The 15,701-nt window shown below is 37.0% G+C and overlaps 2 protein-coding genes across 3 annotated transcripts; both read right to left on the bottom strand.

The window, feature by feature from the left end:
• Window positions 1-1,907: 1,907 nt before the first annotated feature.
• On the bottom strand, window positions 1,908-3,480 carry LOC122833917 (E3 ubiquitin-protein ligase rnf152-like). The gene is made up of 3 exons (XM_044121900.1): window positions 3,353-3,480; window positions 2,926-3,249; window positions 1,908-2,808 (listed from the first exon to the last, which is right to left on the bottom strand). Exons 1-3 carry the CDS (start codon window positions 3,478-3,480, stop codon window positions 2,727-2,729), a joined length of 534 nt encoding a protein of 177 aa, XP_043977835.1. The 3' UTR covers window positions 1,908-2,726.
• A 2,868-nt stretch (window positions 3,481-6,348) lies between these two features.
• On the bottom strand, window positions 6,349-14,769 carry ube2j2 (ubiquitin-conjugating enzyme E2, J2 (UBC6 homolog, yeast)). Of its 2 annotated transcripts, XM_044122399.1 has the most exons (8): window positions 14,502-14,769; window positions 14,175-14,398; window positions 12,176-12,306; window positions 8,890-8,930; window positions 8,655-8,757; window positions 8,430-8,568; window positions 8,254-8,334; window positions 6,349-8,146 (listed from the first exon to the last, which is right to left on the bottom strand). In XM_044122399.1, the coding sequence occupies exons 3-8, from the start codon at window positions 12,304-12,306 to the stop codon at window positions 7,856-7,858; spliced, it is 786 nt and encodes a 261-aa protein (XP_043978334.1). In that variant the 5' UTR covers window positions 14,175-14,398; window positions 14,502-14,769; the 3' UTR covers window positions 6,349-7,855. The 2 variants fall into 2 exon arrangements, with proteins under 2 accessions (XP_043978334.1, XP_043978333.1); XM_044122398.1 differs by lacking the exons at window positions 14,175-14,398; window positions 14,502-14,769 and adding an exon at window positions 13,781-14,001.
• Window positions 14,770-15,701: the final 932 nt, after the last annotated feature.

The raw sequence follows: 15,701 nt of genomic DNA, 5'->3' as shown, positions 1-15,701 counted from the left end.
TTTTGTCTTTGTTTTTGTTTTTCCTTTCTTTTTTATTTGAAAAAAGGAACTGTAAAAGTTTTAACTGTTACAAAACATCTAAAAGACCGAAAGCTGTAGAAATGTTTTGAAGGATACAATTCAGACGAAAGTTTAAAAAGGGGCACATTCTCAGACTGCTAATAAAAATCTAAAGTTTTCAATCGGTTTCATCCATCTATTCCTGCGTTGCAGGGATCACTTGTTTTCGAAAGTGAAACTCGGTTCATTAGAATGAAATATTTCTTTCTTGTTTTGATGATTATGGCTTACAGATGACAAAAAAACAACAACTGAAAATTATACTGTGAAAGCGTATTTGTTGAAGGTTGAGTGGAAGGTAAAAGTGCAACAGAACCTTGAGAGGATTGTCGAGTAAAATTAAAACATTTTGTGGAGCTTCACAAAGACCAAGGCTGGACTCATCAAAAACCCATTTAGATAAATCTCACATGCAGGACACACTGAGACTTTTATGAGTTTAGGAGAAAAACATTGTTCGGTTGTTCAAAGTAGCAGGTTTTTGTGTTCTTAAATCAAAGCTCAGAATCATCAGGACGAGAAATAATGGCTTAGAATATTTCATTCTAATGCATCTACATAATTTCATTTTCTAAAAATGTTACAGTTTCTTTTACACAATCTTAAATGTTTCTGATCAGAAATTTCTACAACGTTCTTTTTTTTTTTTTTTTTTTTTTAGAAATTTTGAAAAATACGGAACACTGGCCTATTCAAAACACGTTAAACAGTCTCCCTGCTCTCAGTAGCAAGCAGGGGGTGCCAACTGCTCATTGGCTGTGCATGCATAAAAACATTTGATAACTTTTTGAAGGTGCAGCTGAAAGTAATAATATTAGCGTAATAGATAATAATGTGTATGTTATTTCAATCTGGACTCTCCATTTCTGATGCCGCCCTGATCCTCCATTTCGAATGCCGCCCTGAGAAACCGCCCATATTGTTCTGTAGAACAAAAACCCCTCTGATTCAGGACGCCTGTGAGTCGTATGGACATGGACTTTTCCTCTCGTCCGCCGGGATTCATTCCTTCTCTTTTCGCCATTCGTTCTCCACATGCAGATCAGATCAGTTTCTGAGCTCTATCAGTCTTCTGTGCAGAAGTTCACACTGTTCCAGATCTCAGTCCTAACATTAAACCGAAAACATCCTACTAGAGTGTACGTGAGCTTGTTTCGTTTTGCTCTGTGATTTACATGGATGACAGATGTAAGTCTGAGCCAGGAGCCCACACAGTAACCTGGATCTTACCTGAATATTTGAACATGTTCATGAATCTGAACAAAACATGCGACGACTGACCATTACTGTGCGCATGGCTGTCATATGTGCAGTCATACGTGCAGTCATTCTGGATTTCAGCTTCCTCTTCTGTGTGTTAATCAACCCAGATATTTACGGGGTGTTTATTATCAGCAGCCAAAGAATCCCTGCCAGCTGGTTTGATGTTATGCAGTTCCTCGTTACTCATCCTCGATTTCCTTCCAAGTAAGTCTATTGTTTTTGGCTCATGCAAATTTAGTGGCTGTTCCTCCCCTTTTTTTTTTTGTTTTACGTCTGCAGCAGTGTGTTTCTGTGCCACAAGAAAACTGCAGTTGTGCTCATGCATGAATTACAGCTGCATGAAAATACAATAAAGTGATTCGAGGAACCGCAGGACAAATTATCGTGTCAACAGACAGCACAAAAAGGAATGAAGCAAAACAGCTTCTTTTCTAATTTTAAAGGTTTTTCTCTTCAATCGGCTGCAACAGAACGTGCCTTCTTTAAGGACTGAGTTAGGCATGTACAGACTGAATCTGTACATGCAAGAGTTTTGTGCAAGAGTTCACCCATCTACTCAGCTATATTTTGTTATTAAATGTTGTCTTATCCATTGTTTGAAAGAAAACAATGAAGGCTGGAAGCACCTTACAAGAGATAATTGTGGTGGATAATGGATGGATGGATAGGTTTGCACTTTAACAACATAATCAGGGTTTTAAAATTAAAATGAGCATTTTGATGATTTAAACTTAGTTACTATGAAACAGGACATTTGCTCAAAAGCTCTTTTGAAAAATATTTTTATTCAAATGCTTCAAATGACTTGATATTAGAACATTGTTCGTCATTTTCCAGGCACTTGATTCACAGTTGCAGGTACATGTTGCACAATCAATCAAACAAACAAAAAACAAAATCTTGTTTTAAAAATGACATAAACATGCGTAAAAAAAATACTCAGGATTCTACATACACAAGTCAGAAATAATTATAAAAACAAAATCATACTGCATAGATAAATAATTATATTATTTACCAGAAATTATTTATTATTATAGAAAAACTCAACCAGCTACTTTTGTATCATCTGTAGATATGCCTTTGATTTTTTCTTTCTTTCTTTCTTTCTTTCTTTCTTTCTTTCTTTCTTTCTTTCTTTCTTTCTTTCTTTCTTTCTTTCTTTCTTTCTTTCTTTCTTTCTTTCTTTCTTTCTTTCTTTCTTTCTTTCAATAACCTAAAACATTTTCCTTTTTCATTTTGACAAATAAAACTGTAGGCTATGTCTTCACTTACGCTCACGTTCGTATCTTACAAAAAAAAAGAAAATTAAACACAGTCCTTCTAGAACACGCCTAAACTTCATATTAAGCGCCCCCAAGTCTCGGTTCCTTAGAAGCGACGCTCTTTTCTCTCTCAGCCGTTCAGCAGTCCTGCTGGTGCAGCTGCACACGTTTGAAGAATCGCTGGAGTCCAGAAAAAGCACCAGAACGTTTGGGGCAAGATCTAAAAAAAAACAGAAGAAAGATGTCTGTCTTTAGACACAAGCTGTGCAGAGACTACAGCCCACAAACAACCAGATTTATGTTGTTGTTCTTTTTATAAGAGAGAGTTTAAACTTACGGAGGTGGCGGGATGATTTGGAGCGGTTGGGTTTCCAGAATGTTGGGCTCGGTGATCTGGTCCCATTTCTCAGTGTCGATCCACAGACCCCCCGACAGAGACAGGCGGGCCTGGACGCAGGTGACCCAGCGGCACAGAGGGCAGGAGACGGTGTAGATGGCGCCCTCCAGGGTGGACATCTTCTCCAGGCACTGTGCGCAGAAGGTGTGCTGGCAGTGGAGGATTCTGGGGACCCTCCCGGTACGAGAGTACTTGTTGAAGCAAACGGTGCATTCAAGGTCTTTGCAGGACATGGTGATTTCAGGAGACAGCAAGGCAAGAGGGCTTCAAAGAAAATAGAAGGGAGGGAACAAACGTTAGAGTTCAAATACAAAGTGAATGTTTAGAACTGAGATAGTCGCTATGCAAGAGACCGTAAAGTACTCACTTGTTCGGGTTCCTCTGCTGAGCGTTGTACTCAAAGAGAATATGACTGACTGACTGACTGACTGACTGTACTGGCTGGTTCTTAAACAAAACTCTCCTCCCACTCACTGCCTGAAGAGGCGGTCGCATGACTTACCTTTCCAGAGAAGAGCCACCTGGCCAGAAGTAAACATGCCTTCTATGGAATTTTCTGTTTACAAGAAGCTCCAGAGTAAGAAGGAAAACCTTATAGGCTCAGTATAGATTCAGTCTTTTTTCACATGTATAGAAAAAAGCAGGAATCTTTAATAATAGATGATGTATTAGTAGACATCATCTGTCTTTTCTAAGCAGAATCTATGAGATTTGTATTTATCACCTGCATGGCAAGATATTTATTTGCATTTAGTAGGTAATCACACAAGGTCGATTGAAGTGAAATTGTTGTATTAGTCAAGGTACAGTGAGTGAATGCAAAAATCAGTTTTTAAACAATGATTAGATAGATTATAGATAGATAAATCTTTATTGTTATTGTCACAAGAACAACAAAATTTAAAAAGTGCCATCAGTCAGTGCATATGCTTAAAAACAACTGTCTCACAGTTTACACAATACAAGAAATACATTACATTACATGTTTTATAGTTTGATAGTTGTTGTCTTCCAGGTCTGAGTTAGAAACGTCATCATGAAAATCCCTGAGGGCTTCCTGTTCGTTTACATCCAGAATATTTTCCATAACATGTGACGGCTTTCCACTGACAGTCGGAGTCATTTTGAGCATTTGAGAAAAGCTGGATAGCTGAAATTGAGTTGAGCAACAGCAATTAACTAGAGTTAGAGCGTGAGACTGCTGGGTTTCAGAATCCAAACGGAATAGAATAGAATCTATTGTCTCTCAGTGACTAGAATCTGGAACCACAAGGACACAAAGACTACAACAAGATAAACAGAAAGACAGTAAGGTCAAAAAAACGAGTCAAAAGGAGTAAATCCTGAACATTTTGTCAAAGCAAATAGTTCTTTAACTTAAAATGTATTAAGTTTTTTAACCATAAAATCTCTCCTTTCAAATACGTTGCCAGTTAATGACTTGATTTGTGACAAGTAGAGTAATTAATTCTGTTTCTCAGGAACCAGCAGGAGGAGGACCGTGTTGGCAGAGACGAGTTAATTCCTTCTACCTTGTGTGTGAACTCAGGCGTTGGCATCCGCAGTGCAGAACCTGAACGCTTCCAGAATCATTTTCATTTTCTCCATCAGGCTTTTCATGCAATAAATCGCATATGCTCCTTAGTTACCTTCTGGCGAACCCTGTAAAGTTTTTTGCTGTACGAATGAATGTATTCTCTAGATATTTATTCAAAAATCTCCTGATTTTCAGGTTTTGATCTGATTTAAAATAGGTTTCAACTATGTCTTGAGGCCTATTTGATAAGTGATGATGAAGGTGGTTGAGTTGTGGACAATTAAGTTATTTGCTATTCAAAAATTTTAACAGGTACAGAAATACGCAGGTGGGTCAAAAACAACCAATCAGTGCCAGGAGGAGGGTCTTAGCGGTGTCAATCAAGCTTGTTCACCTCGCAGCCTCCCCCCTTGACCTCCGCTGCTTCACTTCAGCTGCTTCAAATGCTACGGCTAGTTAGCACGGCCGCCAATGAGAGCATTAAGTGATTTCTACGCCACTAGCACATTTAGCAGCGTGTACACAAGCTGAGTGACAGCGCTAAGACCTTCCTGGTAGCATTGGGAAGAGGTGTGGAAGCTTGATATTATCTGCTGTACCCTGCACATCATGGTCAGTGTTAACAAATATGTAAAAACATTTTTTTTTTTTTCCTTTTTGTAAAAGTTACCCCAGATTTAAGGAGTGGCTTTCATCTGTTTGCTTTATCATATATGATTGGTGGATTTCTGCAAAAAAAAAAAAAAAAAAAAAAAAAAACTCTCATAAACATTTTCCCATTTTGTCATAGTGGAGTAATTATAGAATTTTTAGGAAAGATTAATTTAACACAATTATTTTCTACAGAACGTGGGAAAAAATGAGTCAGTTTACTTACTCAGAAAATGTCAGGTACTGACAGCTTCACCAGGCGCACTTCAGGAACGATTGAGATGCCTTAATTCGTTTTTATACCCTGAGGTGTTACACTTGAAAATGTGTATAAATAGGGAGAAAAACAAGCTTTATTCCAGTAATTGATTACTGGAGAAAAATGAGAAGCAAGAGTATAAGACTATAGTCAAAAAGCAGTTCAATTTGAAACTCTTGGTTAGCAACATTTATTTTGCTATAGCTGTAAACTTGTGTGCCTCAGTCGAAAAGCAACAGCATTCAGCCTGACGATCAAAACGGAGATACGTGAAGCATCAAGCTGTGGAGTCTCAGATTCTGTTTCCGACTCGCAACGTAAAAGGAAGAGGTTCACATTTTTCATCGAAAAGCAGGCGTGGGGTTTAGTCACCTCTCTCATGTTGAATCAACGTCCACTTCCTTCCACTCCACATTGAGAAACAAGACTTTGCCCATAATTCTTCATAGGATATTTTCAATTCTTGGTACATTTTCTCAATTGAATTAAGGACTGTATTTTTTTTTACTGAGCCATTCTAACACAAGGATCTCTGATCCAAAGCTTCTCACTGTTCCCCTCTGGTGAGTCTTTAGCAAATCATTTTATTCAACTTTATTTTCAATCAGATGTATGGATGTAATGTTTCACTTTTCTTGTGTGGAATCTTGTAGATTCACTTCTCAAGACAAGACAGGTGAGAAAGTCTTAACATTTTTGCACAGCATAGTTTCCAGAGAAGAGTTGTTATCCTTCTGCGGAATAGGAGGTTTGGCTCAGGTAACAAAAGAAGCTTTTGTGACACGCGTTCAAGGGCTTATCAAATATTTTTATTTGTAGAAAAAGAAAGCAGAGACCTTCATTTGTTTTCTAACCTGCAACTATTTGCTAAACACTGACAGATATAGTATGTGACAAAAGCAGATTCAAAGGGAGATTTATTAAACGCCCCAACAAGCAGGGTATTTATTTGCATTTACTATGAAAACATACAAGGTCACACAAGGTTAACTGAAGCATGGAAATCTGGCCATTTGCTGTATCACTACACAAATGCACTCCCATCATCAGTCGGCCCGCTCTTTGTTTGTGAAGGTGCAGAGAGAAAGAGAATCATCCGTTTTCCGCCGAAGCATCAGATACGCAGTAGAACCATTTATTCTAAATTCAGGAGTTTATCATCAGCAAATAATGACAGCCAGGGTCTTTGCCCGTGTTTGTACTGCGTGTTCCACAAAACACAATCAGCTGGCAGTTTCTATAAATAAGAAAACAAAAAGAAGGGGAGGGAGGAAATTTATATCTATAATCAAAGAAAATTTTGATTAACAGAAATAAAAATGTTGGTTCCTTATTTGGACCTGGATAGACTGGCGCTATACTGGTCAGCTAAACCAATAAAAAAAAAAAAAAAAAAAAAAAAAGTCTCCATTGTGTACCTTACACTTGTGGCTCATGGGTTGACTGGGAAACTTACTGGCATTGGATGACATATCAGGGTATCAAACCCAGTCTGTGCTGTTTACGGAGAGATGCACATTTATTAAAAGACTGTTTTCTTGTTAAACCCAAAGATAAAAGTCTCAGTTCTGAACGCAGAAGGAGCGACCTGACAAAACCAATGAGATGGATTTTTAGCATGAATTTTTGGTAAGAAAACAGTTTTAGCAAAAAGCAAACAAACCAAAAAGGCAAACTGACAGTAATGTGATAATCCAAACCCGTGCGAGGTCCCAGGATTACATCAGCTGTTAAAAATAGGCCAGGTTCGTTGGAAATGGCTTTCGTTTGTACACGGCCCACAGAGAGGTGAGCTGGCGTGTGATGACGTGAAACTTGTCTTTTCTTGTATGGAAAGCAAAATGAAACATGCTCAGTGTAAACCTATACATTTAGAGGCAAGATTAAGCATTAAATTACGCCTTGTGGGGCGCCTGAGCAGGAAATGCATGTCAGGCCGAGGCGGCTCCTTTTCTGTGGAACATGGAAATATAGATGCTTCATCCGATTAAAGATGATACTTTGATGCTTTTAAGTTCAGGAGAATCATCTTTTTTTCCCCTCCCCAGACAGGCCAGGTTATTTAGGATAAAATCACTTCTTATTGTAAGGATGGTGGGAATTGCTAAGATGGATTTTTTTTTTTTTGTCACAACCCATGAGCCAAGATTGTTCCCAGGAACTGTATTAAACCATTGAAGCACAAAGTGGACTACAACTGTTTTAATCAAAACTGCTCCAACCCCATCCACTTCCCAGTTCCTGCTCTCTGTCCAGCCATTCTGGGTGGGGTGGAGGGTGGGAAGGGGCTTTGAGTTTGTTTCTGGTGAGGTCCATGGTGGCAGAAGTTGCTGTGGAGCGATTAGAACTCAGGACTGAGCGTCTCTCCTCCAAGCATTGACTGTGTCGTTTGGAGTCATTTGGAGAAGGGCGGACGCCTCCCTTCACTCCTGAGCTATGCTCCTCAGAACGTATTTGACTGTATAAGCGAACGCAGCGAAGCCTACAATGACAAACAGGTTGGCTAAAGCTCCTCCTAAGAGTCCATGGTTGCGATTTCCCTGCTGCAGGCCAGGGGCGGGGTTGGCGTCCCCCACAGGGACCGGCCCTCCGTTGAGGACCGGGAGGCCGTAATGAGCTTGCTGAGGGTCTCCATCAGGCACCACATCTGGTAAGGGGAGAGGCTGTGTGCGCGCGCTTAACTCTTCTTGGACCTTCTGTTTCTGCTTAATCTCCTAGAGGAGAAAAGGAGAAATCGTTGGACAGAAGATGTAAGATTTTAATTTTTCCTTTTAAACAAAAAGGAGAAGAGCAAATCTGTAAGAAATCCCCTCATACTTACTTCTACCACATCAGGAAACAGCTCGCAGAACACTTTGTCTTTGAGGTTAAAAGCCAGGCTTTGGGCAGAGAGCTGTCTTTTCTAGAAAAAACAAAAAAAACGACACAAGACGTCAGATATCTGGTTCAACGACGTCGATCTACAGTTTTATTGTCATTCCAGACAGTTCTGCTCACCGTGTAGTCAGACGTCTCGATGCTGCCGAGTGTTGGTCCCTTTTCCACCATGAAACTGAGCAAACCCGTCAGAATTGTGCTGACAGACCACGCAGGGTTCCACGTATCCGGATGGAAGTCTGTGATGGACAAACATAACCTGTGCAAAAACACAAACATTTAGCAAAATAATCTTCAGCCGCTATATCCAGACTAATTTTCAATTTAAAAAAATTTTTTTTTTACCTTGTGTTACACTTGAACCTTCCGTTTGGCGTTATCATATAAATACTTGGAGGTTTAAAAGGAAATTCACGAGGAAATATGAGTTTTCCGTGATAATATCCTCCTACAAAAGACAAAAGAAAAGATAATGTAACAACAGGTGCTGCAGAAACAACAAAAGCACGAGTCAGGCTGAGGTGAACAAACATCACATGACAATTTTCCACATGACAGAGGTTTTGTAAGGATACATTACCTTCATATGGAGTTTTCTCAGGACCTCTGACTACGTAATGCCTGAGGGGAAATAAAAGACTTTTGTTAATCAAACTATTCCAGATTTCTGTAAGCTTCAGATTTATGGCCTGGAAACAGAACCAACTTTCCAAAGTAAAAAAAAAAAAAATCTCATTTTTGAGCCTTCATTTAGATGAATTGATTAAAAGTCTTTATCCCTCTATGAGAGAAATTCTGCCCTCTATTCTACTTATTAAAAGTTAAGAGCCAGAATACCAAAACAACCTCTCAAATAAAAACACTTCAGTAGTCTTATGTAACATTCAAATCTTCTGATAAAAATTATTTTACTTTTCAGTATCAGAAGGAAAAATAATCTAAATGAACAAATAATAGCTTGAACTATACCCCTCTGTGTGGCTCTATAATTTACAAGCTTCTCTTACTGAACTGAAATGCTGAGATCGTCATATTCAATAAATATTTCTTCAAAATTCAATTTCAGTAACGCAATTCACTCAATTACACAGACTGATGAGTTCGCACCTTTATTTCTATTAAAGAAAATTTAGGTTGTGATTTTGCAACACAGCAAAGAGCTTATTCAGGCTTCATACAGTCTAAAAATATTTGTAAAGAAAAAAAACAACATTTTTAAAAAATGATAAAGGGATTTCATTTCTACTGAACTGTAAAGCTGATACTGTACAAGCAAGGAAAGGTCAGCAACGATGAACAGAGAAATTCACTGTTAAAACGCTGCGGACACGTGAAAATTTTACTGCAAGGAAAAAGACAGTAAAATCTCAACAGTATCTCCTTCCTGGTATTTGCTAACTGGTCCTCTTCAGTTTGGACAGCACATTGTTTTTTCACGGAAAACAGGCTGTTGACATACCACTGTCACGTTACATAGCTTAAAATATATATATATATATATATATATATATATATATATATAAGATTCATTTGAAGCAACAATTCACGCACCAGAACAAAAGTCAGGGCTGTCAGAGTTGAACTTGTGTCTTTTTCTAAGCTGATTTTGGGTTTTTAAACACGACACTATCAGTTCTTTCATTTCCAAGAACTAGATTTGACAAATACTGCAAATTACATGTTTATTATAAAACATGTAATATTTGTTATAAATAATAAATTATAATAAATATTTATTATTATAAATAATAATACATATTATTTATTGTGTGTGACAATAAATAATATTTACATTTTTCCAAAAACTACTAGATTAACAGGACAAAGCCATTTTAACATGAGGAACTGAACATTAACATTTTCTCATTTCTTACTCCTACTTACATTTTCATTTAAAACCTTAAATTGCTGCTGGTGAACCCTTGACCTGACTATAACTCTTGTATGACTCCCAGTAGTACCAACTAGACAATATATCAAACCTGACATGCTATCACAATCACGTGCAACAACCTTACCAGTGAGATTTGGCTGAGAAATATTCTCCCTGAATCACTTAGCTTGTTGTTTGACCTATAGTCTAACAGGGAACCAGACAGGTGCAAATAACAGTGACACATATTAAGTAGGATTAACATGTTGTCACATCCTATTTGTCACTAATAACCTGCTAACAAAAGCATGAGAGAAAACAAAACCAAACACTGATCCATTACCAACACTGGAATTCCCCATTTTCAGCAATCGCTCTCCGTAACAGAAAACAAATAAAATGCCTCAATACTAACAAGAATGTGGTATTGACAACATTTCCTGTTGTCATGAGACAACAGGAATTGTCATGTGACAATTACAGCACGTGTCTAGATTTCTGCCAACGTCTGGAATTACAGCCAGAACATCAGTTGCTACTTGCGCTTGTAGTTTTGGGAGAAAAAAAAAAAAAAACCACTCCTGTGTGTAAATATAAGAGTCGATCTAGATGTGGCGTTTACAACCTGAGGGCCCAATTCAGAGTGAGGCTCTTCATGCCCTCGACTACTTTTACCAAAATGTACAAACATAAGTTTGTACATTTAAATTACTACAAAATAATAATAAAAAAAAACAAACAAAAATACTAGTAAATGCATTTTCCCCATCAAGGTAAAACCTTCGGTAGTTTTCTTTATTTTGAAAACCATTGAAAAAAAACTAACAAAAATAAACAATTATTACTATAAATCTTTAATTTCACATTTTAACAGTGGCTATTAAATCTTGAGAAAATCTTTTTTCTAAGGGTTAACCAAGTTTGGGAGTACTACGCTCTCAAACTGAAAGCTGAAAAAAAGCACAAAAATGGCTGTTTGGTGTGTAAAAGTTGCTGACCAGTGATCTAGACACAAAATGTGTAGTAAACATTTCCTACAAATTTGCGTTTAAAAAATAGGAGTACCTTTGTACAAGTGAAACATGAAGCACAAGTCCCATAAAAGCACAACCAGCTCCTGACAGTGAGGTTGAAAACAAGCGTGTGCGTTACCTCAAATATGCCAATTATAACTTGCAGCTAAGTGGTAATTTATATAGCTGGTTGCAAACACAGCTCTACTGATTCATGAGTCGGAACCAGCCATAACCGCGCTTCTGTGATGTCTTTATAACATCTAGTAGCTGTGTTAACATTTTAACAAATACAACCTTGATTAATAATTAAACTGTTGACTGACTATTTCCAAGCGATCTCCTCCTGGCTTCATCCCAGAAAAAAAAAAATAAAAATGTAGTTTTACAACTCAGTTTAGAATCGTGCCAACAGCTCTTTAAATTACATTTCAAGGTATGTTTCAATAGAGTTCTGAAGAACATTAAAGTTAATGTGGACAAAGTCTAAACATTCAAAAATAAGCCATACATATACTTATAACAACATGAATTACTTCAGAGGACAAAAACATAATAATTATTTCTGATTTGCAAACATGCACTATTTGACCAGTGAATGAATTTCAAGCTGTTTCCCCCCACAACAGCAGTTCCAGTCTCAGAGCAACATTAATTTCTGTCTTAAAGTGATGATAAAGTCAAAACAAACCTGTTACAGTGACAACATGACCCACACTGCCAAACCACAGCACAGAATCCATTTCATCAGGGACTTTAAACAGGCTTATAGTAGTTGTGCTAATAACGACAACCAGCTGACTGGACAGAACTGTTGATCTCAAGTAAATTGTACCACGTGCAAATCTGTTTAGAAATACATTCGTTCCTCAACAACTTCTGAAGAAATATGGGAAGAAAAAAAAAATAACGAAAACATCTTTTGTAGCCTTCTGCTCTTTCAGCCCAGCGCTGGTCAGCACTGTGGATGGAAATCTCACCATTCTAAGATGTTGGAGGGGAGAGGTTCTGCACAGATGTAAGGCACTGGGTCTTTCTTTATCCTGAGGTAATCCTGCTTAAGTCGCTGTGTGGCTGTCGTTGGAGCTCTCTTATTCCCGGTGTTGTTCATCTGAGATCAGGAAAAAATAAAAAAAAACTACTGAGAATGAAAAATGTACATCTTACTCTCATTAATGTGCAAATTAGCTTAACAATAAAATTCAAACACTTTTCTGTGTTTAAGTAACACAACTTTCGATAGCTTTTTTTATTTACCATCTAAAAATAAAATCAAAAGACGAATAATGTCAAATCAGAGACCAGATAAAACCAACATTAGTGTCATAATAAAAACAGAAATAAGCAGAAAACCAACGTCCTTGTTTATTTTAAAACACACCTAAAAACCAAACAAACAAACAAACAAACAAAAACTAAAATGGTTACAAATTTCTTCCAGATCATTTTTTGAGTGAAAACTTGTCCGAACTACATTCCTGAAATAGCTGCATGGACAGATGGATCTGAGAGATTATATGTTGTATAACACGATACACTGAGACAGGTAATCAAGTCGTTTAATCTGAAAGGAGTGGAGTTCACTGTACTGTGTGCCATCTGAGTGGAAAACATCACTACAGCAAAAAAAACCCCACAACATCCCTGTAAAATCGATATGTGATGTCTTCAGCAGTTGAACCGAGTTCAGTCATGTGAATGGTAGAGGCTTAGACTTTCACTACCTCTTAAAGTTACCATTACACTCTGCAGATATAAGTACATGCCACTTTAACAGAGCAGAAATAACTCTTACAATTAAAGTATATTAATTACTGGATTCCATTACTGGTTCAAGGACAGCATCAAAAAGTGGGTATACAATTTTAATTCTTATGTAGCAATTACAATTCATTTAAAAACAAATACACTTGTACTCTGTAGATATCTAAAAAAGCTAGAACAACTGTATTTCATTTTGACATTTTAGGGGCACAAAATATTGTAAACAGTCGTTGCAATTTTACTGCTGAATATTGAAAACAGACGTTGAATTTCAACTATATAAATTTGGGGATAACATGAAGAGAAGGTCCACCCAAATGCTTAAAATGCTGAATATCATTAGCATGGAGGCCGCAATTATTTTATTGTAAAAATCGACAGTGCAGGCAAAATTGAAATATTGTGCAGTTTTGTTTGTAAAGCATTGTGGCCTTTGTTTTCCATTAGACTAGTTGCTGAGGACTTGAAATAAAAAAAATGGACTGGAAGATAACAGATTTTAGATAGCTAGACAATGTTATTAATGATAACCATAAGAGCAACTATAACATATTATACAATTTCATAACAGTCTTCCATTACCACAAGGCAAATATGAAACCAAGTATTGCTATTCCATCACATGACTACATTCGAAATGTACTTTACAACCGCTCACGTATTAGCCGTTCAAGTGAAAATGAGAACTGTCCCCTTCTACACATTGACCTACTATAGTGCCCAAACAATAAACTAATAATGACTCATACTTGGACTGCAAGAGTGTGTAAAGTATGACGAGAACATTTCCTGATAAACAGGACCTTCTTAACTCAACTTACTTAGCTAGTGCTAATCCGCTAGTTGACGTGCTAACTTAATGTTAAAACACCGACAGATCGATAAGTTAGCCAGATCAAAGTGGAGCAGCTGTTTTATCACGAACTGTGAGACATTTCATTTACAAAACACGGAAATATACCAAAAAATTTTGACAACTCGTGAAATCACACTGTATACTGTCTGTTACAGCTGGTGAACTTCTCCCGGCACCAGACTCCAGCTAGCAAGTACAGCCGTTAAAAAGCTGCTTCCAGTAGCGTAACGCTAACGGCTAACGAAGGCCGTTGCTACCTAGCTTTAGCTATCAGCTGTCATTAACAGCTCCCATACAGATGACCCGCCTCAACGTCTCTCATTTCTTTCCCTACCAGTAGGCGTGTAATGTCGACATACCTCTTCAGGGACTCCAATGAGAATATTTGTTCGTGGCTGGGCACGAAATTAAGACTGTTGTTTTTGTTGTCAAGCCTCCACACCGAGAAGACGATGACACCAACGTAGCTTTAGCTAACGTCACCACCAAGAACAGTTGCACTTCCGGTTTCTTTCTTTGTGGACAGCTTGTTGAGAGATTCTTTAGTGTCACCAGCTGATGTGGAATAACCCGCCATTTGATCCTTTTAAAAGGCGAACAAAATGTGGTTGGCAAATAAAAACTTCTACTTACTTTAGGGAATTACCATTAAAAACTGCAACTTGTCTGATTTCAACATTGTTTACCTCATCAAACAACTTGTAGACATCACTTTTATGAAGGTTCTTCGTTTACCAAATTTAAACTTAAAACAGACTGAACAAAATATTCACACAAACCTTAAAATTTGCTTATATATTTTATTTTATTTCTACCCTGAGGTGCATACTCATCATAGAGTATGAATATTCCAGCAAAACCATTTCCGAATGTTCTTTAAGCTTTCTTTTATTTTTAGACACCAACAAAAGAAGATGATTGATGGTTAAATTCCGGTTACGACTGGCCTAAAGAGAAGATCCAAAATGTGAAAAAAAAGTTTAAATGGGTGCAAGCTTTTTTTTAATAGGCTATATTTTTTTATATTGGTCACTTTATATCCAAGTTGATCTGACATTTTATATCAAATAAGCTATTATCAATGTAGTTAAAACACCCAAAATAACACCAATTTAATAGATATGTGTAAACTAGGCGACATGTACATATAATTCAATAAATTTGAGTATTTTGTGGAAAACTATTTTTTTTCATAATGACATTCAAAAACAAAATGTAGCTATATATTCTAAAAATCTATTGCATACTTATTTATATTGATGTTTATTTTATATCATTTTGATTATCAGAGCTTACAGCTAAACTCTCGCATTAATTTTTAAGGGAAAATTTTAATATTAGATAATTAAAAATCTCTTTCATTATTATTTTTGAAGGACTTGTGGTTTATGTTCACAGTATTTACATCTTACACAAAACATCATTACTGAAGATGCAGGGATGCAATTCAATAGTTAGAGATAGACAAAAAGAAAACAAGAGAGAGTTGGAGAGATAAATAGAGTCAACAATCCAGTTATGTTCAGTTTGTAATTCTAATTGGTTAAAAAAATTCTATCCAAGGAAATAAAGCAAATTGTATTGAGTAAATGACTTGCAGAATTTACTCATATTTAGAGCATATTAAAGGAATGCTGAGTGACAAGAAAAATAGTTGTAGAGAAAGATGCTCAAGCAAGAAGCTGTATGGGCTGTGGATTTGGTAAAAATCCACAGCCAACAAACAGGAAATTTAAGAGTACTTCATGCTTCAGAGATGTTGCTTTCATTTTCCAGGAGGAATGTACATCTACCTACATTGGTAAATGTACATAAAGCTGGGTCAGTGGTGTAACTGATTGGTCAGCAAAATCACCCAACTTAAAGACCAGAGAGAGTCAATAAAG

Source organism: Gambusia affinis, linkage group LG07, assembly GCF_019740435.1.
Source record: "Gambusia affinis linkage group LG07, SWU_Gaff_1.0, whole genome shotgun sequence".
NCBI lineage: Eukaryota > Metazoa > Chordata > Actinopteri > Cyprinodontiformes > Poeciliidae > Gambusia > Gambusia affinis.
This window is presented reverse-complemented; position numbering and strand designations above follow the sequence as displayed.